Consider the following 25,420-nt stretch of genomic DNA (forward strand, 5'->3'; position numbering starts at 1 on the left):
CTCTCTCTCTCTCTCTCTCTCTCTCTCTCTCTCTCTCTCTCTCTTTCTCTCTCTCTCTCTCTCTCTCTCTCTCTCTATTCTAGAGAGACGCATAGTATCTTTTACAGACATCCCAGCATTTCCATGTTATTTTACACCTTCATTCCTGTTTGCAGAGGTCATTTGTGTGTAACCAAAAAGTAATATCTGTTAAGTGTTTCTATTGATTTTCCAACATCTACTTAGGGAATATATAGTTTCTTTTATAAGCAATGGAGAAGAAACACTGAAGGACAGCAACATCCAGGTTGCAAATTCATTGTGTGACCTGTAGTAGTTTAGTGTCACAAGATGGGGATTTATTTTTGCCTTTAAATTAGTGGTCTAAGAAGACTGATGGGATTGTCAAGATCTCTTTCTCTAACTCCACAGGGAAAGGCTTCTTCCAGTGTGTTTGAGTAACCCGCTGCAATTCCTCAGCTCCTGTGGAGGTCTGCTCAGAGCACCAGCACAGACTGTTCTGGTCAGTGTAGGTTGTTGGAGCCAAGTTCAGAGTGCAGCTCACATGCCTCCCTTTCCATGGCTTCCTCCTAAAGGCAGCTTTACTGGCGACTCTACTCCTTTATCTAGGAGAGAAAGCAGGTGTCTTCCAAGAGAACACATACTAAATGTTTCATTAAAATAGTCTCCAAGTACTTTTCCCTTAGATAGACAAAGGATACATATACTATCATGTATGTACACTCATGGCGTCTATACACTATGTGCTATGTACACTATGGTGTCAGAACACACAGGTCTTCAAACTTAATGGGAAATTTTTGATGTAGGAGAAATGTGTTCCAATACGTGGTATGCTTGCTGAACATAAGAACCTTTAAAGAACAGTTAGTAATGAGAAAGAAAGACATTAAACAAATAAAACTATGTTGCCCTGGTAGAAGTCATAATTAATTTCTGCAAATATGTACACATACATGTGTACACACATGCCTATGCTCATTTGTTCATATACATGCCATAAAAAATTCAGATAGTACTGACCATCATGTTCAGGTGAGGATATATTATTTGTTGTTTTTTTTTAAGATTTATTTTACTCTTAATTGTATGTGTGTGTGTGTGCACATGTGTCCATGCCCCCCCCTCTCTCTCTCTGTGTGTGTGTGTGTGTGTGTGTGTGTGTGCGCATTTGAGTATGAGTAACAGCTAAGGCTGAGGCTTCCATAATCCCCCTGGAGCTGGAGTTATGGGCAATTTTGAACCATCTTGCATAGGTAATAAGACCTGAACTAAAGTTCTTTGCAAGAGAAATAAGTACTTTTAGCCACTGAGCCACCTCTCTAGACCATAGTAATGGTATTTTAAATCAAAATGAAAACTTTTAATGATTCAAAATTATATAGTATATACATAGAATTAGTACAAAATATAAATAATTATCTAAATCTATGTTCAGTGTGGGTTATATACACATATGGGCTAGTAATATTTATATTGTTTTAATTTTAAATATGAATATATATTAATGTGTTAATAAAACACATGTGGTTAAATATACCACTATGGATGTGTACATTGTACTCATGTGCCAATATATGTAAGAACTGTATCTAATATGTACTTATGTGCGTACACTAAGATATCATAGTAGAGTCTTTGGGATGCTAATGAAGTTGGTGTTGGTGATGTTCAGCCTTCCATGATGCTTCTGTTGCACCCTGGGGTTTCTAGGCTTTGCCTGCAGGGTCTTCCTGTTGGCTCATTGCACTCCAAGTACTCTCTCTCTTTCTATGTGGCTGTGGACATCAGTAATGCTTCCCTCTGCTGGGTACTACATCCCCTTCTCCCAGACCCAATGTCCCCATGTAGGAAGCCACTAGTGGCAGCTCTTCTCCTTGTCTATCAAAATCAACCAAATCTGTATATGAATCAGGGAGCTGACATGTTCCTGAGATGTCATGTTTATCACTGTGCTGTGTTTTGCAGAGCTCAGCAGCTCTTTCCCTTGTGAGGACGTTGAAGAAAATACAGCCCCCTGGGCCTTGACTGACGCCCGCCTTGAATCAATAGGGAAGGGCCACCCCCATCATGAAGATCAAGCCTCTTTGTTGAAAGGCATAGCCAGCTGTGGAGCCATGGCTTGAGACTCATGAACAGAGTTCCTGACAGTGCTACCCACTGGGATTTTTGTTAGGTTTTGTCAACTTTGGGGAGGGCACACTGTTGCCATCTGTGTGCACAAAGCCCCTCTCTTTTCTTCTTTTAACCTGTCTTTTACAATTCCAGTAACATGGGTCACTCCCTCTCTCTCTCTTCCCCCTTCTCTCTCTTTCTCCCCCTCCTTTCTCTCTCTTTCTCCCTCCCTCCCCCTCTCTATCACACCCCCCCCACACATACCACACCACACCACACACACCCACACACACATGTTTAAATGTAGGAAATATTTACTTTAAACAAAGTTCAGTGCCTTTACTCACACTCACACAGGATTTTGTGGGCGGGGGAATTCGGGGGAGTAGTTGTTTGGTTTTGGTTATTTTTGTTGTGGTGGGCTTTTTTTTTTTTTTTTTTTTTTTTTTTGTAAAACCAGATTACATTGAAATGTACAACATTTCAAACCAGTTTAAAAATGTCATCTTCTCAGACCATGAGAATGTGTATAGTGAATTGAGCAGAGTCACCATGGGTGAGGAGGAAACCTAGCCCTCCTCTGCGACAGCATCATTGTTCTGATTTACCTGCGCAAACCTGCATCTTCACAATGGTAAGGGAACCCACTGGACCCCATGGCATTGGGGGAAAGAAAACACCATCATGTTCATTTCAAATGGTACAGATAAAGGTGGTATTCCAGTTCTAACTAAACCAAGAGTAGCTGTAAAAACAAACAAACCAACAGAGTGCACGTGTTTTTTTTTTTCCCTCTAAAGTAATGAGAAACAATCTCAAAAACTTCAAAATTGTGTTCTCCTCCCCAGCATCTTTTCTTTTCCAGAAAAAGCTAACAAAATATTGTTTATTCAGGTACAGAAAGGTCACATTGAATGAGAGCTCACCCACTTGCTAATTGTTCTTCAGCCATAGTCCAAAAACAAGTAAAAGCAACAAAAGTGGAAAGATTTAGCACCCACAGGCAGCATTACAAACCCATCTGGGTGGTTACTAATGAACATATATGTTCACTTTTACATACTACATCCTCTTGTAGGCTGATTCTCTGAGAAGTTAGCTTTCAGAGAAATGTTTCTCACTTGAATAAGGTTTTTTCATGTGAGAAACATGATTTAAATACACCCCCAAATTTCTCTAAACACACCCCCAAATCCTACTTAGTTGAGTCATGCCTACCTCTAAGGAAAGCAGGGATTATTAAAATCATATACTCTATATACTTTGAACTGTTAGATGTGTGCCAAGACATGTTAAGAAAAGCCTACAACTCAACCCTCGAGGGGCTTCACTACTATGCTCCAGGAGCTGTGTCTCCTCTTTCCCCAGCCCTCCCCAGCCATCCCCACAGCAAGCAGAACTTCGGGATGCCCTGCCGGCTCTCACTGTCTTTGCTTTTTCTAGGTCAACATCTGAGTGTCATTTAATATAAGTTCACCGTGAAGCCCAAGGGCAACTCGGAGTGGGAGGCGGGACACAGGGCCAAGCTTCTGTCATGTGCTTCAGTCTGAGTTCTTCTGGCTGCAACACACTTCTTTTTGTTTGCATCTCACATCCTAAATGCTGGCTTGGTGCCCTTGCCACAGGAGAATAGTGGACCCCAACCATGATCTAATTCACTGTGAACCCACTCTGGCTGCTGGCCAGAGGTCAGGGGAGTGAATCCCATGTAGAAAGTTAGAGATGGCATGAATGCCTTAGCAACTTGAGCAAGGCCGTGTGTTGGCATCATTTCCCTCACAGCTGGGAAGAACCAAAAGTTAAATAAATGCCCTATGTATATGTTCCTATTTATGTCCTGACTACAACATCTCAGACATATGAACTCCATTCTCTATTTTAAGTCATTCTTAAGGACATCAGAGTGGTTCACAACTCAAAGTATAAACCCATGTTTGCCACCATCCCTAATAATTTTCTTCCAAAAATCATTACACAATCAAAAACATGTAAGACACTTATTCCACAAACAAGTAGGAAATTTAAAAGAGAGAAAATTGTCATAATTCCTTTCTTTCTGGGTGATTCTACACAAACCACAAAAACCACATGAGCACCAATAGGATGTGCTCTGCAGTAGCTTTTGAACCACAGGCTCCTGTAGTGAGTAGAAGGCTCAGATGTACCCTATGTGCCGTGTCCTAATGAGTCGGATTCTATGGGTAGATTTAAAGCAGGACAAGCTTCTCTGTGAACAGCCGGGGGCTGGTGTACTTGGCCGCAAGCCCATCAGGTCAGTAGCCCCATGCTGTTCATTCAGTAGCTACAGTTGGCATGAGCATGGCCAGTGGCCAGTGAGATGTCTGGACAGTCCCTGACCAGGTCTCATGAGGACATGGCCTTTCAGGCAGCGTGTCATTGAGACTCTGATAAGCTGTACAGGGAGAGTTTCTCCTTATGCTGTACAGAATTTGAATTGGAGGTGATTTTGGACGATGTAGTTCTCCCAAAAGGAGATGATGTCAAAGGACAGGGTAGGGTACTAAGGAAATAGCACAGCTGACAAAGCAGTTACTACACAATAGAAGAACTGAGTCCAGGCCCTCAGAACTTGTCACAGCAGTAATCCCAGAACTGAGGAAGCAGAGAAAGAAAGACCCCTGGGTCTTGGTAACCAGCCAGTCTGGATGAGTTGGTAAGCTCTGGGTTTAGTGATATACCCTGTCTCAAACAAACTAGAGAGTAATTTAAGAAGACACTTCTTGACACACATGTTCTTCTACCAACACACATATGTGCACACACACAATCACATGTATACACACAAACATATGCACATACAGAAATACATGCACACACACAAAAACATATGCACACACAGGAATACATGTCTATACACAAAAACATATGCACACACAGAAACACATGCATACACACAAAAACATATGCACACATAGAAATATATGCACACACACACAAACACATGTACACACAGAAATAAACACACATATATGCCACACACATATGCTGCACACACAGAGAATGAAGAAAATATTTTGAGGAGAAAAAAATAAGGTATGGAAAGCAGAGGAAGGGAATAGGAAGAAAGAGGGCTGAGAAGAGAGATGTTCATTTCTTTATCCTGGAAGATATAAAAGGCAAAAGTCTTCATGTGCTCAGAACCACAAAATGATGGGTGTGGAGACCAACACCTGTAGCCCTGTGTTTGGGGTGAGGGAGACAGGTGGGTCTTAGGGCTCTGTGGCCAGTCACTCTAGCCAAAATGGTAAGTCCTAGGTTTACTGAGAGTTCCTGTCTCAAAGTTGATATAGAGAAGCCATTGAACAAAGGCATCCCAACAACAATGTCTGGCTCCACACTTGTTCAGAAGGGTGAGCACACCTACTCTCCTCACCACTGTCAACACATGATCCTCCATCAATGTCCCTGGCTCCTTTCTAAATGGAATATAGTCTTAATTATTGGGGGTAAAATGTAGAAATGGATCAACCTGGTTTAATGTTCCTGGTGCAAGTTTGGAAGGAAGAAGAGTGGAACCTGGCATCTGCGGTAGTGGAAGGCTCTCAGCCCCGTAGAGAAAGGCCCCATCCTGACCACACAAACCTGGCAATGGGTGACATTCAGCAGTTATTCACATACTTCTTGCCGAAAGGTTATGTCAAGACCCAGTGTATATCACACTCAGAATCCCCACTCCTGCAGTATTGACAGTTCTTCCTGTCAGCTGGGTCTGGGAGCTTTGCCTCTTAAATTTTTTGAGAGGCACATTCTGAATGAGTTGAATGATCAGAGTAGTCTGATTGTGTGGTTCATCATTTTAGAACGTGAAAGGAGGTGTGACATTATTTATTATTACCACTATTATTACTTGGTTAAGTTACAAGGGACACCTGAGTCTTATGCCTCTGCTTTGGGCCTCAGAGAGAATGTCAACATTTTGTCCTCCAGCATGTAGCTCTAACTGAAGCAAGAGGTCACACCAGTGATGTAGGTAGTTAATTGGCCCAGACATTTAGTCTGTTTTAAAAAGGAGGCCCATTCTAATGTGGCAAGTGATCAGCAAAATATCAGATGCAAACATGACCAAGAAACCATCTGGAGAAGGACATCTCCTCGTCTTGTTGCTTATTTAATCATATAACTTTGGAGGTTAACTATTCTGGACATGTTCGTCTTCTACAAATACATTCAGATTTTAAATAGGAGTTCTTAACCTTCTAAAATATACTAACCATGACTTCTAATGCAGTCCCAACCATATTGTATGATTTTTTTACATTAGTAATAGAAAAACTAACTGTGGTGACAGCATGTTCCAGTACAGTGCTCCACTACAGTGCTCCCCAATGCCAGACATATTATGTGCTCATATCTACTCCTGACTTTTCCCCTGTCTTTAGCACCTCACTTTTCACTAAGTCTTTGTCAGGATGCCTCAGACCCTAGCATCTAGCTAGATCAAATTGTAAATAATGGTAGCCAAGAATACCATGGTGGTTTAAAGATGCTCATGGCAGAGGCTTATCTTCTGAGTGGCACAGTTGTTGGCACTGGTGTTCAGGTTTCTTTTTTTAATCATTATTTATTTTATTTTGTGTAGATGTGTATTCCTTCATTTCTGTGTGTGTACCACATCTGTGCCAGGTGACTGTGGAGGTCAGAAGAAAGTTAATTGGTCCAGGCATTTAATCTGCTTTTAAGAGGAGGCCCATTCTAATGCGTCAGGTGACCAGCACAGTGTCAGATGCAAACATGACCATGATGTCTTCAACAGGAGTTTTGGATAGTTTCAAGCCAGTACATGGGTGCTAGGGCCTGAATCTCATCAAGAGTGGCTTCTCAGTGAGTTGAATGCAAACCTCTTCAGCAGTGTGGCTTCAAGGCCACGTCTGCCATTACTTACAAAACTGTCTTGGTGCCCCTTGTAACCTTGAGTGTTGATAAAAGTATTGTAGATTTTTGGAAAGCATTCTGTGTTGGAGTGGGGGTGAGCAGAGGGGGATGTTGGGTATCTTGGTTCACTGTTCTCCATCTTATTCCCTTGAGAAAGGGGCTGCACTCCTGAACCTGGAGAAGCCAGGCAGCCAGGAAACTCTAGCAATCTCCACTCTCTACTGTTAGGAAATAGCATGCACATATCATTCTTCTGACTTAGAACTCTCTCAATTATTGACAGCTTGTGTTCTAAACCTGTTTCATCATTAAATAGTTATATAAAAATCCCTTCCTTGGGATGGGGAGATGTGTTAGTAAGTAAAGTGCCTATCTTGCAAGGCAAGCACAGGGGCATGAGTTCAATCCCAATATACACATGAAATAGACCAGGTACAGAAATTCACATTACTAATCACAACACTGGGGAGTTGGGGATAAGTAGGTCCCTGGAGATCTCTAGCCAGCCAGCCTGATATATTTGGTGAATTCTAGACCAAGTGGGGGGGCTCTCTCAAAAATGATAAGATGCTTCTAAGGGACAACAGCCTAGATTGCTCTACAGTCAATGTGCACAGTTGCTCTCATACATGTGCATGTGTGCGTGTGCAAACACACACACACACACACACATACACACACACACACACACACACACACACACACACACACACAATTTCTTTCTATGAAAACCCATAGGGAAATTTAATTCTTTTATTGTGTTTTTATTATTGGCTTCTCTCCTTTTTTAAAGACACATGATCTGAACCAAATGCTTAAAAACCCATTTAGATGCTGCCTAGGGTTATTAAATCACTGGGCCAACTGATTAAGGACTCTAGCTTTGGTTGTCATTTTATCCACAGTGGAACAAAGGCCCATATAGACTGGTTAAATGCAGATCTTACATAGCATGGCTGGGTGGGAAACTACTCAGCCTAGTTCTGAAGCTCTTACCTTGAAGAACTGATCTACTATTCAGACAGCAAGCACTAAGCCAGCAGTAAGGTGCAGTGTCAGTCTAAGTATGAAAAATCACCAGGTTCTGTGTGTAAGAAACCAAGGGTGAATAGTGTAATCCTTTATCTCACAAAGTACTAACATCCAGCCACTGTTGATACTGTTTGCACATGTAGTAAACATTTACACCAACTGGAGCAAGATGTGAAGGAACCATCTCCCCAGCTGGTTGCTGGTGCGCTGCATCAAATTTCATCTGTCCTGCTCCACATCCTCCTGAGACTCTGTCCTTTGTGTCAGATCTGCTCTTTGTAGAGCCAAAGCTAAGACCCGGTATTGAGAGCTGTGATACTTTGGGCACTGGCTTTGTGCAGTATTTGTTTCTAATTTCTCTGGTTAAGATAAAACTCAAGCCTCCTCAGGACCGGTCCTTCTAGTTCCGGGCTGCGTTTGCAGTCCTGAGTTCTTTGGCAGCTGCTTCTGAGAGCATGTAGTAGCAACAGTGATAATGTCAAGTCCCCAAGTAGCCACAACCCTGCTGAGTTGCTAGCTGCTGCCTATGTCTTCATGAATACTGCACTTGGCAGAGGCCCATTTGCTGTGATTATTGCTGGGCTCAGCACATACAATAGCAGACAAGCACATGCCAGGTGCTGCTTGGACACTTCATTAGGAGAATGAATGAATGATTGAATGAATGATTGAGCACATGGTTCTATGCTTAGTCTTCCCAGCTGTGTCTCTTATAACTCCCTCAAGCTGATAACTATAGTAGATTGATGACCCTGTGGATATCAGCTTGGTGTTTGATCCTCTTCTATCAGTTCATCTGGCATAATGTCTTTTTTACCACAAGTTGCTTTGAGCATTGAAATCAAGTTTGCTTCATATGTTATTTTAAAACATGTTGTTTTTTCTCTTTAAAAAAATAGTACATGCAAAAAAAAATACAATCATTACTAGCAATATGTGTTCCAACCTTAGCTAGATGGAAATGGCTGGAACCCTCCCAAAAATATAAACTCATTCCAAGTCGAGATGTACAGCAACACATTGGAGGCACAATTTTCCCCATCTACAGTGAGGTCATGAATAATTACCCATCATGCCAACATGAGCAGTACAATAATGACCTGCCCACCCCTAGGGTTACAACTTGGCTCCCTTGTCTCTCCTCACTAGTTTGTGATGTAAAGAGTCACCTGGGTCACTGAAGAAGGAGCCAAGGAAGCATGCTCTTAAGGCAAAAAGATAAGGAGCACTTTATAGAGGAATTAAATTATGAAAGAACCCTCTATACCATTTAGTCTCTGGTTGGCCAGACTGACAGCACTATTATCAACATGGTCCAACAACTCAGGTACCTTGTCATGGGTCCATTCATAAATTAAAATGCTATTTGCAGAACTTACAAAGTTAAGGGGCATGGATCACCCCAACAGCTTAAGAAGCGTTTACAGTTGTTACTCGTTACGTCATGTGGACATGCTGAATGCTAACACTAGAGCCCACGGCCCCATGTACCCGACAGTGCCAGTGGCAGCTGAGAGGAGAACAAGAGGGTCCCTCGTGTACCATGTGTAAAAATGTTAGTGCATATGACACACACAAAGCCCTTTCACGGTTCTCACACTGCTGCACACCTTAAATGTTGCCAACCAAAAGTAGTTTCACCGTTTAAAGTTGTATGGAATGAATTAGATTGAACTGCATTTTCGGAATGATGAGTGAGCCATGCTTTGCACTCAGTGTGCTGAGGAAATCTCAGCCAAGGTTACCCTTTGCCAGCCTTTCATAGCTCATATAATCCTGGGCTGTATTCATGGATCACTACACGCCTTTTGAAGGAATAGTTTAAGAAAAAGAAAGGCACGTGTAAAACAGCAGCCACTCATTATTGCCTTTGCTCTGTCATCTCTTTCTAGTTCCACCTTTCATCCAACCCTTTGAGTTCCCAAGATTCTCCATCGGGCAGCGGGTCTTCATCCCGTGTGTGGTGGTCTCAGGGGACTTACCCATCACCATCACCTGGCAGAAAGATGGCCGGCCGATCCCAGCAAGCCTTGGGGTAACCATTGACAACATTGACTTCACCAGTTCCCTGAGGATCTCCAACCTCTCCCTGATGCACAATGGGAATTACACGTGCATCGCACGGAACGAGGCGGCAGCTGTGGAACACCAGAGTCAGCTGATTGTAAGAGGTGAGTGGAGAGATGTATCCCCACATGGAGGTGTTCAGTGATTCTTGAAAAGAATCCAGGAACAGAAATTTACTACCCCCCCTCTTAAAAAGAACCACAGCTGTAGAAATTAAGAACGAGTTCCTCTAAACTCTGAAACAAACTTGTTTCTCTAATCTCTAATATGTCCAACAAATTAGATATATTTGCCTAGAAACATATGCAAGGGAAGACTGTGGGGTGACTTTATTAAATATAATATATTATATATATTGAATAAAGCTTTTAGTCACGCATCTGCTCATTTGGACTGGTGGCTGTTGAATGCTTGTGGGGCTGGAGAGATGACACAGTAGTTAGGAGTGTGTACCTTGCTTGCCGAAGGCTGACTTCTGTGGCCAGCACTGGTCCAGTAGCTCACAACCACAACTGTAACTCCAGCACCAAAGGATCAAGCCTCTGAGGGCCCCTGTGCTCATAGATTCCCCTGGCCTCCAACCCCCATGTAATGAAAAGTAAAATCTTAAAAATAATAATAACATTTACTGATGCCCTGCACTACAACTTTTCCTATAGAACTGTGAATTTCTAGATGTGAGACTCTTTGCACCTCACTTCCCTTTAGTGTTAAACACATCATGGTTTGGGGAAGATTTTTCAGTGGTTTAATTGAGGATCACTGACAGAGCCTATGGATGATTGAAACAGGATGATCTAGTATGTGGAATACACCAGCACTGGTCTCAGTCCTCTGTGGGAGTGCTGGTTTTGCCTCATGTCTTTGCTTCAGACACCTGAGTGTCGTGGTGGTTCAGGCTACAAGTGTGACATGGCTGTGGTTTGCCAGCCAGCTTGTCCAGTACAGATGCATGGGATTTATTGATTCTCAAGGGATCAATATTCTTGTGCTTTGAGGAGGTCACTAGGAAAGGAAAGTTTATATGAATGCTGATCATTCGCCCTTTAAATCCCCAAACACCAGCATCTCTGTGCATTATTATCTTCAGGACCATTGATAGCAGACTTCCTTGAGCAGAGGACCTCTGTCCTTCCTCAGTCTGCAGCCATGTCATTATTCTAGCTTATGGGATTCACACCTGGGTAAGAGTAATTGCCTTTCCCCTCTGGTAGCATTCATAGCATTTTTAGCACAATGAATGCTAGCCACTAAAGATGAAGCTTCCAGGACTGTGCCAGATTGTTATTTCCATACTCTAAGAGTCAAATATTTGGTGTTTTCAGTAATAAGGTCTTATTGTCAAGTTCTGAAGAGCAACCAATAGCAAATGTATAACATTTGTTGGTTTGTAGAACCTCACTAGCTAACACCTCCAAAAAAGGTAACCTGTCCTGGTGTTGTGTTTTTGTCTTTTTTTTTTTTTTATTAGTTCTAAAGAGTAGGAAGACTGTTGTGTGAGAGCATAGTATATTTAACTTTTTATATGCATATATGCATATGTAAAAGCAAGCTTCAATAATTCTTGTTTTAATTATTATACTAGTTGTATGAATGTTTGGCTGAGCTATAAAGCAAGGGGAGTGATATTCAAGACCCATTTCCTAGTAACACTCCTTTATCAGCCCTGTCCGATGACCTAAAGGCCCCACAACCTCTTAAAACAGCACTCACAGCTGAGATTCCAGTGTCCAAGCACATAGCACCTGGGTAACATTTTATAAGCAAACCACAACATACACACATGTATTTAATAACAAGGTGGTGAGCATTCCACAGGCCCTGCAAAGAGGGGGAAATGGGCATAATCCTAAAACATTCCAGCTTCCATTGTTCACCTGGCAATGTCATAAGGATATACCCATAACATCTCACCAACATGACAGACTGAACATGAGCTGAACAAGGTCAGCAGTAGACACAGTAGACGTCCCAAGTGGATAGGAGAAAGCCCATAAAGCCCCAACTATACATAAAGAACTACAGGGATGCTGGGGTGAAATAAATGATCTGCCCCAAAGAAAAGCACATCTCTGGTTGTGTGATACCACCAAATGGTCAATCCTGAAAATGTGCATACAAATAACATTATATAGACTGAGCAGGTTATATTTGGGAATATAAACATATATATTTGATATATATAGTTGCCATACACACACACACACACACACACACACACACATATGTATATATATACATATATATTTATAGATTTAGGGGTTTAGATGGAGGAAAGGAAAGGGAGAACTGATATTATATTCTTAAAAACATTTAAGTGAAAATATATTTCCCCAAAACATATTCTGATTAAAATCGAACTAAGATATAGAGCTAATCAGTTTGGGAATTTATATCATACATATTTCATGACAGGTAATTGTCCTGTCAGAAAACCAACTCAACTAGTTTATAAGTGGCTGCTGGGTCTGGAGGGATGACTCTGCAGTTAACAACACTGGTTTCTCTTGCTGAAAAACACATGTGCAATTTTCAGCACCCATGCAGAGGCTCATATCAACCAGTAAGTCCTTCTCCAGAGGCTCTGATGCCTCTCTGGCCTTCACAGGCATCTCCTAAATACAGCCAGTAAACATGAATGCAGTAAAAACAAAACAAAAACAAAACAAAAACACATGCACATAAGTGAAAAGCAAACTCTGAAGAGAAAAACAGATAACAACTCTGTAACAACTCTGCAAGTAACTGATGTCAGGGTCCCTTCTAGCTGCTTTTCCTATTGTTGTTTCAGCAAGATTGCAGCTAACATGAAAAGAACATACCAAATACGGGGGATAAACAGCTCAGTGAGCATTCTCTCTTTCTCGGGGTCTTTATCCATGGCCTTCTGTTTAAAAAATCTTCCCAGCAATGTTTTCAGTGTCTTTGTGTCTTACTTTCTGAAGAGAAAAAAAAACTATTCTTAGCTATAAATCCTTAGGGCAACCATAAATATTTGTACGAATAACACTTTATACATGCTTCCAAATGACTATATGCTTTCTAATTTTATTTCATGGCTCCGTTTCTTCTACTATTAGCAACCATGTACTTAGCACACATACTAAGAATAGTTCCTGACATAGCCCCTGGGATGACAGAAATGAAGATGGGTCAAGCAATGTGGCAAGCATCAGACCCCCTGCTGAAAAAGAAAAGAATGTTACATGCACTGAGTCCCAAGGGGAACAGGGAGGGTACCTGAAGCTTCTGCAAACAGTGTGATTGGATAAGAGCAAGAAAGACCATGAGCTTTAGAAATCCTCTTGGCTCTAAGGGGGGCAGATAGGAGAGTGCACAAGGAGCTAACTGAGATCTGTGTGGAAGGTCAGCTGCAGGGTTGGGTCCTAAGAAAAGTCTCTAGGTTATGGGAATCAATCACTTGCTTGAGTCACTGGAATGAACTGAGCTGGGGAGCATAGAAGCCTACAGCAGGAGAAGCAGAGACACCTGGTGGTGGCCTGCAGGGAGAACTCGGGAGGGGCCCCTTTGCATAAGGTTCTTTGTTGCCCTTAGTGACCAGTTGTGTACAAATCAGTGTGAGAAAGCATGAGAAACCCACCTCCCCAAGGGAGCAGCCAGGCCACCACTACAGTGGGTATTTGTTTGAGCTGTCTTCCTGATGCTCCAATCCCCTCTGTCCTTCTCACAAAGTAACTGAGGAAGGGTGTGCTCTCAGGATCATACCTGCTGTGAGGGACAGCCATCTTTCCAGGTCTGTCCACAAAATTTTAGCCTTCGATGTAAATGTCCAAGTTGAGTCAGAAACCTTTAAATAATTGCTTGTCCTGAATAAATGGAAATGTAACTTTTAAGCAAAATTAGGGCTGTCCCTGCTAACTGTCACCTCTTAGAGAGAAAGACACATTGTAAACTGGGGACTTAGCCATTAACTGCAGGACACAAGCTAGCACTTGGTTCATACAAGATCCAAACATTGCATTAATGAAATTCATCACATGAAAGTATCCAAAACACAGCAAATTGCGCTGCACCTTTTACTCTAATCTTTCACTGAAATTGAGAAGTGCCTCTCTTAGAGGCTGCAGAGTCTTGGCCTGAGATGTAGCCTGGGAAATGTCAAAAAATGAATGGGTGGTTTAGAGGTCTTGAAATTGCCTGTCACTGAGAGGGTGGTTTGGGAGTCTGCAAGTGACAGGCTATTAATTACAAGAGCAAAACATACCTTGATAACAGGGAGATTGGTGTTCTTGATATGACCACAGACTTCACAGAGGGGTGAGCTTCATCTGCCTTGATATGTAAGCCAGTTCAGGAAGAAAAAGAAGGTGCAGACATAATGCTAGAACTTTCTGAAGGCTGACCAGGCCCACATTGCTGCACGTTCACCATCTGTGTGAGCTTGGAAACATCACCAACTTCTCTGAAGCTTGGCTTTCTCATCTGCATGACTGGCATAGTGGGGGTGGGGTGGGGATGACTTCAGGGATTATAAGGAACTAGTTACTATTCCTGCTCACTGTCAGAGAGAAATCCTGTCACTGTTAAGAGATAAATTCACTTTGCAAACGGGGGCGTTAGGTGTTAACTACAGAATGCAAGCTGGCACCTGGTTCATGCAGGATCCAAACATCAGATTGGTGAAATCCGTCACATGAACACACCAAAAGTTTTGACTGGAGTGTGTGGTTACTGGAAAATCCCCTAGTTCCCCTAAGCATAGTGACTGTTCTGATGTGATCAAAATGGCACCCAAGTCCCTGCACCTGGATTCTCTTCTCACAGCGTGCAGAACCTGATATGGGAGACAGGCAGTTAGAAAAGCAACACCAAGCAGTTGTAACAATAGCTTGGAGAGTGGGGTTTGGAGAGGATTTGGAGAAGGTCTCAATCTCCACTGAAGCATCAGAAGAGGTGCCCGGTTAAATGGGCTTTCAGCCGAGGCAGAAGAAACGACAAGTAGAAACGCATCAAACAAAGCCACACAGGGGAGTCTGAAGACTCGGGAAAGACCAACCTGAAAACTAGTGAATAGGAGATACTTTGGAATGGTTTCAAGAATGCCTGCAGGAACGGGACAGGGGCCAGTTGCTAAAGGCTGCAAAGCATTGCAGGAACCTGGACATGGCCAAGGAGCATGTGATGGTTTCCCAAGCATCTCTGACCGTCACTGGGTAGAGAAGAGATTCAAATGGGGTACCAGTGACAGAAATGACACCAGACATAAGTGTCAAATGGAGACCGTTTGAGATTAGAGACAGTATTACCCTCACCCTACCTAGCTTTATTTCTCTTGAGAGCAGAACGCTATCAGAGATGGCTACAAGTCACTTAGCTGGGGTGTAAATTCTGTATTCCACAGTCATAGGAAAGACTGAGATCAAAGAAAGCAGAAAGCAGCGCAAGTTGCTTTAATACATGAGCTGCCTTTGTGGTCAGCCATAGCTCTTCCATACCTGGCACTTCCTAAGGAGCCATTCAGAGCAAAGATTATTGAAGTATGCCACCTGGACTAGAAGCCTCAGGATCACCTGGAAGCGCATAAGAAAAGCAAAACTCGAGAGTGCACCTCAAGCCTAGGAGCTTCCCATTATTCATGTGACAGGACTTGTTATGATATGGTTTAGTTATGTGCTTGGTGGTGTATATTTTCTTCCACATTGTCTCAAGTAGCATTGTATATGAGTAGTGGACAGAACTGAGCCCTCAGATATTCTCTTTGCCATAAAAACTCAGAAGCCTGCTCACTTGTACCTTGGGATTTTATGAAAGCATAGACCTTTTGGGAATAGAAGAGGGGATTCTATTATTGGAGAGGAAAACCTGCTTAGGGAACCCACAGGCTATCCTTGCCAGTATCTGAAAATTTTTTGAGTAATAACCTAGGAGGATTATTCTACCAATCAAGGGACTATTTATACCTATAACCATATGCCATGGAGACATCTTTGATGAATTTTTGAGCATACAATTTTTTAGCTCAAAACCAAATTGAGAATATCACGGATGAGTGATAACTGGGGACATGCAACTGAATGTCTCATCCAGTAAAGAAGCAGCTCTTCCTCTTGTCAGAATTAGCTGCAGATTTGCCTCTCACCCCATGGACAATGGGTCTAGTAGGATGTTTAGATTTTGAATCTACCCTGATGGTTGTTCACCATCTTTATTAGAAAATTTGGGATGGCTTGGTGGTACATATGGCAGAACACCCGTCATTCTGGAATTTTGGGAGACAGAAGTAGGAAGGTCCAAAGTTTGCAGCCAGCTTGAGCTACAGAGCAAGACTTTGTCTCAAAAAAGCTAACAACAGAAGATAGAGAGATGACAGAGCAGCTAAGAAGGCTGGTTGCTCTTCCAAAAGACCCAGGTTTACTTCCCAGCACCCACACGACAGCTCCTAGTCACATGTAATTCCAATTCCAGGGATCCTGTGTCCTCTTCTGACCCCCTTGGTCAGTGCACACATGGCATGCAAGCAAAATGCCCACACATAAAATTTTTAAAAAGTAATCTTTTTCAAAAGGGAAGAGAAGAAGAAAGGAAGAAGGGGAGGAGAGACAGAGAAGGAGGGAGGAATAAAAGATGGCAGAGGAATGGTAAGAAGAAGGAAGAGAAAAGAATTAACCCTATATAATCTCTTATTTTCCTAGGAATATCTCCTGGCCTTAAGGCACTCAACTTTTATTAATTTATTTCAAGAATAAATACAACCAATTGAATGCATTATTCTCAAAATATTATTTACCTGCAGTCAAATCATTGGACACTTTACAAATGTCCCAGATCCATTTGCTGAATGGAGTGTTTACTTCACAGCTGGGCACCTGGGTTTACTAAATGGACCGACTCTTAGAATTGTTTTTTCTTCCAACGAACTGCTGACCATTCTGAATCTCAACTCATTTTCTCCCTGAGGCTGTCCTGTGAAGTGGGTACCACAGTTATCCCTAATCTGCATACTGGGAAGTCGAGTCCTTTTGTAACACCTACAAAAGGATAAATGCATGAATCAGCAGAACCCAAGACTATCTTTCTCCAGCTTCAAGGTCTATATATGTGTCCCCATGTTAGAAAATAAGCAAGATTAATTTAACCAGATGTGAGAAGGAAGGGAGCACCATTTCGATGTTGCGTGTTGAATCTTAGTGATGTATGACTATCTCACTGACAATCCACCTCATGGGTAACCTGGTTCTCCTTGAGATGTGCTGAGATTAGGCCGCTGTCAGATGCCATCATTTCTAGAAGACCAGTGACCTGTTCATTAACACTCAAACACTACAACTAGTTTAGCACAAAGCAATGTGCTGTAAGTGGGCAGTTGAATATTCTAGAGGTTGGGATGAATCTAACTAGGGATCCTTTCATCTTCTGCTAGAAGAAATTCACCAAGACTTTGAACACTTCTTTTTTTTTTAAACTTTATTTTAAAAAACAAAAATAAAAGAAAAAAATGTAAACATTTTTGAATAAATGTATATAAATACAATTGTGTCAGTGCTTGGCTTTTTTTTTCTTTTTTTTAAGGTTTGATACTCTGCATTAAGGTCTTACTATTTACAATGAGCAAAAAGTACATGTAAAACAGGGTGTAACCCAGAATTAGTCAATGTTTTCTTGGTGTGTAAGGATTGAACATGACTTTTTTTGTTTGTTTGTTTTGTTTTGTTTTTTTCTTGAACTTCACACAGTCTGTGAGTTGTTTCTGGGGCAGTCCGAGCCTCTGGGGTTAGCATCCCACAATCAGTGACTGCATATTATGTCTGTTCTTTTGTGACTGGGTTATCTCACTCAGGATGATATTCTCTAGATGCAACCATTTTCTTAAGAATTTGGTTAAGTCATTGTTTCTGATAGCTGAGTAGTACTCCATTGTGTAAATGTACCACAATTTTTGTATCCATTCATCTACTGAAGGACATCTGGGTTCTTTCCAGCTTCTGGCTATTATAAATAGAGCCGCTATGAACATTGTGGTGCATGTATCTTTGTTGTATATTGGAGTATCTCTGGGGTATATGCCCAGAAGTGGAATAGCTGGATCTTCAGGTAGTACTATGTCCAATTTTCTGAGGAATCACCAGACTGATTTCCAGAGTGGTTGTATCAGTTTACAACCCCACCAACAGTGGAGAAGTACCTTGAACACTTCTTAACCAAGAAAATGCTCATCCTTTATAAGTACAATTTTGGGAACAATGTATGTTTTACCTCTTCTTTTACATACTGGGTGTGATTCTATTCTGTATGGAGTGAATTTCTGACAAGACTGAGTATCACATGCCTACACATCTATGAGAGGGCAATTTCCCTACTTAGAAAAAATAAATAAAAACACAATTTCCACTAAAACCCATATGTAGAAAACCCACCAGCACCTAAACTATTTCTCCCATTTATCCTGAGCTGCAAACACAGCTATTGTCTGTCTTTTTGTTTGTGTGAAACATTCTTCTCACTAGAAGGTGAACAAAGATCATTGTTTTATAAGATCACAACTTTAATCACTGGCCGTGTCTGAATAATGACATTTCTCTTTTCAGTTCCCCCTAAGTTCGTGGTACAGCCCCGGGACCAGGATGGAATCTATGGCAAAGCAGTGATTCTCAATTGCTCTGCAGAGGGTTATCCTGTACCTACAATTGTGTGGAAATTCTCAAAAGGTATGAGGTTGCTCAAACTGTTTGTTTTGTGCTAAGCATAGTATGTTGTCTACAATATTTGTCCTTTTAGAGATATTAGAAGGTAGATATGTTATCCCCTCTCACCCTAAGCTATCTCCTATACGCTCCAGTAGATAATGAAGGACTTAAAATTCCTGTCATGAAAGTGCCCCTAACATGTCCTTGGAAAGACTGGTTTCAACCCCTGGAGGAATGCTATCTTTCTGTCTACATTGTGACCATGGTTGTGTTGGGCTCCTGTCAACACAAATACAAGGAGGGAGGCATCAGTGTTAGAATTATTCACTGATGGGAATTATTCCTTAGTACCTGGCACTTTGTGCTTTTGGGGAGCTAGAGTTAAAATACTTGATTTTCTAGATTTATCTGGATAATATAAAGTGCTACATACAATCACCCATGGGTGCTACTTTCAACAGCAGTCCTGAGATGGTGGCTAGGGTTCCTGCTCTTACAACTAAAACACCATACCTCCTTCTTAAGAGAGCGATGGCTCCCATTTGTAGGTTACATAGTGAGCATTTGTTAAATTGTGATGTGTCACTTGGAAGCCAGTGGAAATACCATTTTAGACCCCAGAAGAATCATTTCAGTTCATGACACTGTCTTTTCTGGACAAGGTACCCATGGTCTGTTTCAAATTTGGAGAACTATTCCCATTCAGTAATTCATTCATCCAATCACTGAGGGAGATTCAGCAGCCCGTTGACCAATCATGTTCTTCCCCCAGTGGTAAAGATGTGGCATTCATGGTTAATCATCATGTGTAGGCTTGTGTCCCTGCTCACTTAGCCAATTTGCATTCTAGGTTTTTTTTTTATTTACAATAAAAGTATTTTCTATGAAAACAACCACAGTAGAAGGCAAAGCAAGTGGTATAGACTGGCTGAGAGAGCAAAGGGGCTTTAGACAGTGACTAGGTGAGCAAGAGAATAATTAAAAAACAAAACAAAACAAAAGCCTTCTTTGCTGTAGCTCTTCCTCAACCCTGTTGAAATGTAAAAACTGCTACTTCGAATTTCTTCCCCTGAGACTTATTTTAAGCCCCATCTAGAGCCCCATGTTGTGCTATTATATTAAAACGGACAAACAGAACAAATTTAGTTTAGCTCCTATCCACAGCATATTTGATAGTGTGAACATTTTCTGTGACATTTACCATCAAAATTACTTTCAACGTTGCTGCTCGACACATTCTCAGCTTCACCCTAATGCTGTCTCCAGGCTTTTACCCTTGTGAACACCCCTACAACAGAGCCCTATTCATCCAGTTCATTGAGCATATGAGTAATTATTTTGTGCAGGTAACTTCCTAACGGTGAGCCAGCATGACTTCACGGAAGGCTCTTTGTCTTACCAGAGTGGACTTTGTCCCCTCAGGATATGTGTCTTTGTTCAGTGGATAAGATCTCTATCATCACACTCTTAGGAGTAAAAATTAACTTTCATATTAGATTACTAATACTGTTTAAAATATTTCATTCCTTGTTAACTGACATTTCTGCTCCCCCTTTGGGGACTTTCTGAGACTTGATGTTTCTTTGTCTATCTTATTTGTTTGTAAGAACACTGTATAGTTCCGTATTTGTTAAGGATGATATATTTTATCTTTTTCCGTCACTGATACATTTAGTCATAGTAGCCTTTTCATCTATAAATTTCACATGGAAATTTAGATTATTGGTGGGGGAAAAAGAAACTATGGAAACAAGTCTTTAAAGTGTGAGATAACAACAGGACGGTAACAACAACAACAAGATAAAAGATGGCTGTGACTTTTGGTCTAGGCTGCCAGGCAAGTTCCCATTAGCAGATGTGCAGGTATGATTTCTAACATCTGATCACCCATGGCTTGTAATCATGGTTTTCCAGTTAACAGTATGTTATGGATCTCTTTTATGGCACCAAGTATTGATGTTTTTATATGTCTTTTGACAGGTCTGTGTACACATCAGCAGGGACAGTTAATTATTGCCAGAGTTCATATGTTTACAGGATGGATGGGGTAGTACACACCCAGTGCCTCCTTAGGAGGCAGAGGAGAGTGGATCTCTGAGTTCAAGGCTAGCCTGGGCTACAGAATGAGTTTCAAGGCTAGCCTGGGCTACAGAGTGAGTTCCAGGACAGTTAAAGAGAGGCACATGGAGAAACTCTCTTTTGAAGAATGAAAGGAGAAAGAAAAATGTTTACAAAGATAAGGGTTACTTTTCTCCTTATGTAGAGATCCCTGTGCTAGATTTCCATTTTGCTTTTGATTGATTGGTGATGTCACACATGTAGCATACAATATGTGCTTTTTGGACTTGCATGCATGATAATATTAGAGGAACTGGTTTACTGCTCATTCTTTCTTTGTAATAAGAACACTCAAAAGTCCTTTCTCCTAGTTGCTCTGAAATTTATCATAGATCATTGCTATGGAGTTGTCCTGCAGTGAAAGAGAAAGTCAAAAGTGCTTCTTTTTCCCAATCACATCTGCAATCCATTGTCCAGCCTTGCCCTAGCCTCCCTCCCAAGCCTGTGATGCCCACCTTTTCTACTAAGTCAGCTGTTTTATACTCCACAACTAAACAAAGCCCTACAACACTCTCCTGGTCCTCTGGTCATGTCTACATTATCACAAATGACAAAGCTCTCTTGCTTGATCACGTAAGTTACCAGAGGCCACAACCCCAAACCCTTAAAAGAATTGTGCCATTTTTCCTAACCCTCTCTAATGCTCACGGGAAGACTCCTGGGCTAGGGAGCAACACCACATTCTCATGGAGGAAGGGGCTGGAGGAACCTGGAACTCTGGCCTGGGTATGCTCCCTTAAAGATCTTTCCAGAGCTGCAGCACCCCTCAGCCCTGCTAGCATCCCCTTGCTCCCCCCCACCGGCTCACCCCCACCATAAGCAATGAGCAAGTTGTGATGTACTTAGGCATGCTTCCCTGCCATAGCATTCCCAGATCCCGGGCATCTCTGGCAGTCCGCTGTATTTTGCTTTCCTTCTGCTTTTTATTCTTAGAAAACGCCATGCTGTGCTCCATTACATTGATCGTTGTAGATGTGTTTATTTTTCCCCTGGGATTATTTTCTGTAAGTAGAATTGCAGACTCAAAGAGTAAACAATTTTTATAGCTTTTAGACACATTGACAGCTTGCCAGCTTTTTATTCATTTCACAGAGTTCCTTGGTGTGAAGTTTCTGCTTCCTAGAGCCCAAAATGATGCTGCATTTTATACCTGGTCCTTACTGGTTTTCAATCTAGTAGAATTTTTGCATTATTATTTTAGTGAAACAATAAAGATGATACATGTTACAAATTATGTTGATAATGAAGTATGTTTCAAGTAGTCATGATAGCCAGTAGGTGTGGGAGGCATGCAAAATTCCAGTGCCCCTAAATATGACAGAGCACAGGACTGGAGGGGTGGTTTGAAGGTTAAGAGCAGACCCAAATCAGTTCCCAGCACACACGAGGTGTCTCATAACCATATGTAGCTCCACTTCCAGGCAATCTAATGCCTCTTCTGATTCTGAGGGCACCAAGCACATAGATGATGTGCAGACACATACATGCTCACACACATAAAATAAAAACATATCAATTTTCTAAAAATGAGAGAGCAAGTGCAGATAAATCAGCCTCAGCCCTGCAACTGGTCCCTGGACTGAGGCTTCATTAGTGAACTCAATAGGGCAGCTACAGGAGAAATTAAAGTCTTGGCTGAAAAATGACCATCTTAACTTCTTGAACTTGGTTCTGAAGATACAAATCAGAGGATATTGCATTTCACCTCCTGGCGTTGCTTTGTGTGCAAAAGACATATCTCATCTAAAAGAACCTGGGCTCAGTGGCTTGGTGATCTGTGCTTCCCGTGGCCCACAGCTAAACAAGTCTTTGTGCACTTCCCATTTAGAATAGAAGGAAATTGCTTTATGTGACTGTCTCAGAGACTAGCTTGGTACCCTGGGAGCTTCTGGGGAGCAGAAGGAATGCTGCTAACGTCAGAGAACAGACCCTGGGCATTCTGTGCTCTTAACAGCTGCCCACAGATTCCCTATCATTCAGGATGTCCAAAGACAAAGTATGCCTGAAGGAGCTGAAGGGGTTTGCAACCCATGGGAAGAACAACAGTATCAACCAACCAGACCTCCAGAGCTCCCAGGGACTAAAACAGCAACCAAAGAGTACACATGGGGGTCCCATGGCTTTAACTACATATATCAGAGGATGGCATTGTCTGGCATCAATAGGAGGAGAAGCCCTTGGTCTTGTGAAGGCTTGTTTCCCCAGTTAGGGGAATGCCAGGGTGGTGAGGGTGGGAGTGGGTGGGTGGGAAGGAGAGCATCCTCGTAGAAGCAGGGGAAAGGAGCATGGGAGAGGGGGAACTGGGGAAGGGGATAATATTTGAAATGTAAGCACATAAGCAATCCAATGAAAAAAAAGTGGGTTCTAATGTCAGCAAAGGGATGCCTCTGCAACAGAGCAGATGAACTTGCCACCAAGAGTGAGAGCAAGTAGTGAAAACGCAAAAGCTCCCTTCTTCCATCTCCTTTTATGTAGGCTGCCACCAGATGTGGCTCAGCTCAGGGTTTCCCACTTAAAATAATCTGACCAAGAAAATCTCTAACAAGCACGCCCAGAGGCTTGTGGCTTTAGTTGATTCTAGATGTAATTGTGCTGGAAATCAAGATTAACCATCGCAGGTGTAATGCTTGGGACATTTCAGAAACCTCAAGGAGGGATATGGTGTCCAGTGTAGTCAGTGACAGGATGTTGTGCAGGTATTTAGACTCCTCTGTCAATCACTGTGATTGACACATGGCTTTGGCAGCCTGCACAGGCCCCTGTGTGGGTGGTGATATGTACTCTGTGTTCTGCAAAGTTAGAGGCAGGTAAAACAGTGCAGTGGAAGAAGTGTGAAATGGTGACCTGCCTGATAATCATGGCAGGGCCACACTGGTGCTGGTGTACCCATAGCACATGGGGTCAAGGCAGGAAACACACTAGACCTGCTCAGAAACATTAGTCACAATGAGGTTTGGAGTCTGGTGGGATAAAAAAGGAGGTGGAAGGGGGCTTTCTTTAGCTGGCAGACTTCAAGTGCCTGTGAGGGAGAGGAGGGGGCTGGACCTGCATCTGGGTCTTTGCCACAAGCAGTGAAAGGAAGAGAGAGGCCATTTACTAAGATGGACCATCCAAGGAGCAGATCTTGGGCTAGAAAGGAAGAAGTTTCTCTTTGCAGAACCAGTCATGAGTTCCCATAATAAGCAAGGATTTCTGAGGTCCTAAGTGCCCTTCCCTCCTGTCTTCCCTCTTTTGTCCCTTACTTCCCATGCACCTCCCATCTCTCTCCCTCCAGTCCTCTCTCCCTTCTTTCTCTGTTCTTTTATCATTCTCTTTCCTCCTCTTTCTCTACTCTCTCCCTCCCTCTCTGTCTATCTCTACACATCTCTCCCTCTGTGTATGTATGATTGACTCCTCCTACTCTCTCCCTTTCTGTCTGTCTGACTCTTTCTCCCTCTCTGTCTGTCTTTATATCTTTCCCTCTATGCCTCTCTCTCTCTCTTTCTTTCTCTCTGTCTCCCTCTCTTCCTTTCTGTCTGTCTGTCTGTCTGTCTCTCTCTCTGTATGTATGTATATATGTATGTCTGACTCCCTCTTCTCTCTCCCTTTCTGTCTCTTTGTCTCTCTGTCTCTCTGTGTCTCTATCTATCTATCTATCTATCTATCTATCTATCTATCTATCTATCTATCTATCTATCTATCTATGTCTCCCTCTCATTCCCTCTGTCTCTGTCTCTCTGCTTCTCTACTTCCTCTCTCTTTTCTTTCTTTCTTTCTAAGGAGCACTTTGCTCTCACCAAGGGCCCCTCTTCTTAATCTTACCCTGCCAGCACAGAGCCCAACATCAGTTCTCATAGCACCAAGTCTTCCTTCTGCCTTTTCACCCACAAAGCACCATTTGCCTGGTAGGAAGTTGGGGGCTCATACCCTTTCATGGAAGAGGCTGTGGCTGCCTTGTTTGCCTTTAAGAGACTTGAGCTCTTTCTTGTAGGCACCCCAGAGTCAGTGAAGTCAGGATGTTTGCAGTGTAATCCCTGGTGCTGCTCATATGGGCCCACTTTCCTGTACATGTGGTGTGCCTATTTGATATCATTGTTTTATTTCCAGACTTCTTGGTGAATTTTTTGTTATAAACATCTGTTCTGTTCATGTTCTTCGACCCTCTCCTTCACGCTCTCCAGTTCTATTGGTGACATCACCTCCTGTCAGCAGTAGCTGTCATTTCTCTCTGACATACCGTTCATGTGTTCTTGTTTTAATTTGTTGGATATTTTCCAGCTTCCATTCTTTTTCTCTAACAAAACCTCTGTTCATTGTGAACTCTTCAACTCGTCTTTCACCTTATTGTTTTGCTCTCTGCTTTCTCCCTACAGCTTTAATGATTCACTTTTTATAGACAGAAGACTATCTAGTACATATCTAAGTCACATTTTTTCTTATGAAATTTCCTCAATTGAAACTTTTAAAAAATTCTCTTTTCCATTTTTTTCTTTAACATCTTTCTTAGACCTTGTAATTCTTAGGAATACTCGAAGAAAGCCCATGTGGCTAGAAAGAAATTGCTTGACACA

The 25,420-nt window shown here is 42.1% G+C and overlaps 1 protein-coding gene across 2 annotated transcripts in view; it reads left to right on the plus strand.

Annotated features, from left to right (window-relative positions):
- Positions 1-25,420, plus strand: part of DSCAM (DS cell adhesion molecule) — a gene marked incomplete at both ends in the record, with an annotated part of 537,449 nt that overhangs the window by 326,001 nt on the left and 186,028 nt on the right. For both annotated transcript variants that reach the window (XM_080919460.1, XM_080919459.1), the window contains 2 exons: positions 9,933-10,211; positions 18,654-18,773. In XM_080919460.1, the coding sequence (XP_080775586.1) occupies positions 9,933-10,211; positions 18,654-18,773 (399 nt within the window). The remainder of the gene's footprint in view (positions 1-9,932; positions 10,212-18,653; positions 18,774-25,420) is intronic.

The sequence above is a fragment of the Micromys minutus genome (assembly GCF_963924665.1).
Source record: "Micromys minutus genome assembly, chromosome: 7".
In the NCBI taxonomy this organism is placed as follows: Eukaryota; Metazoa; Chordata; class Mammalia; order Rodentia; family Muridae; genus Micromys; species Micromys minutus.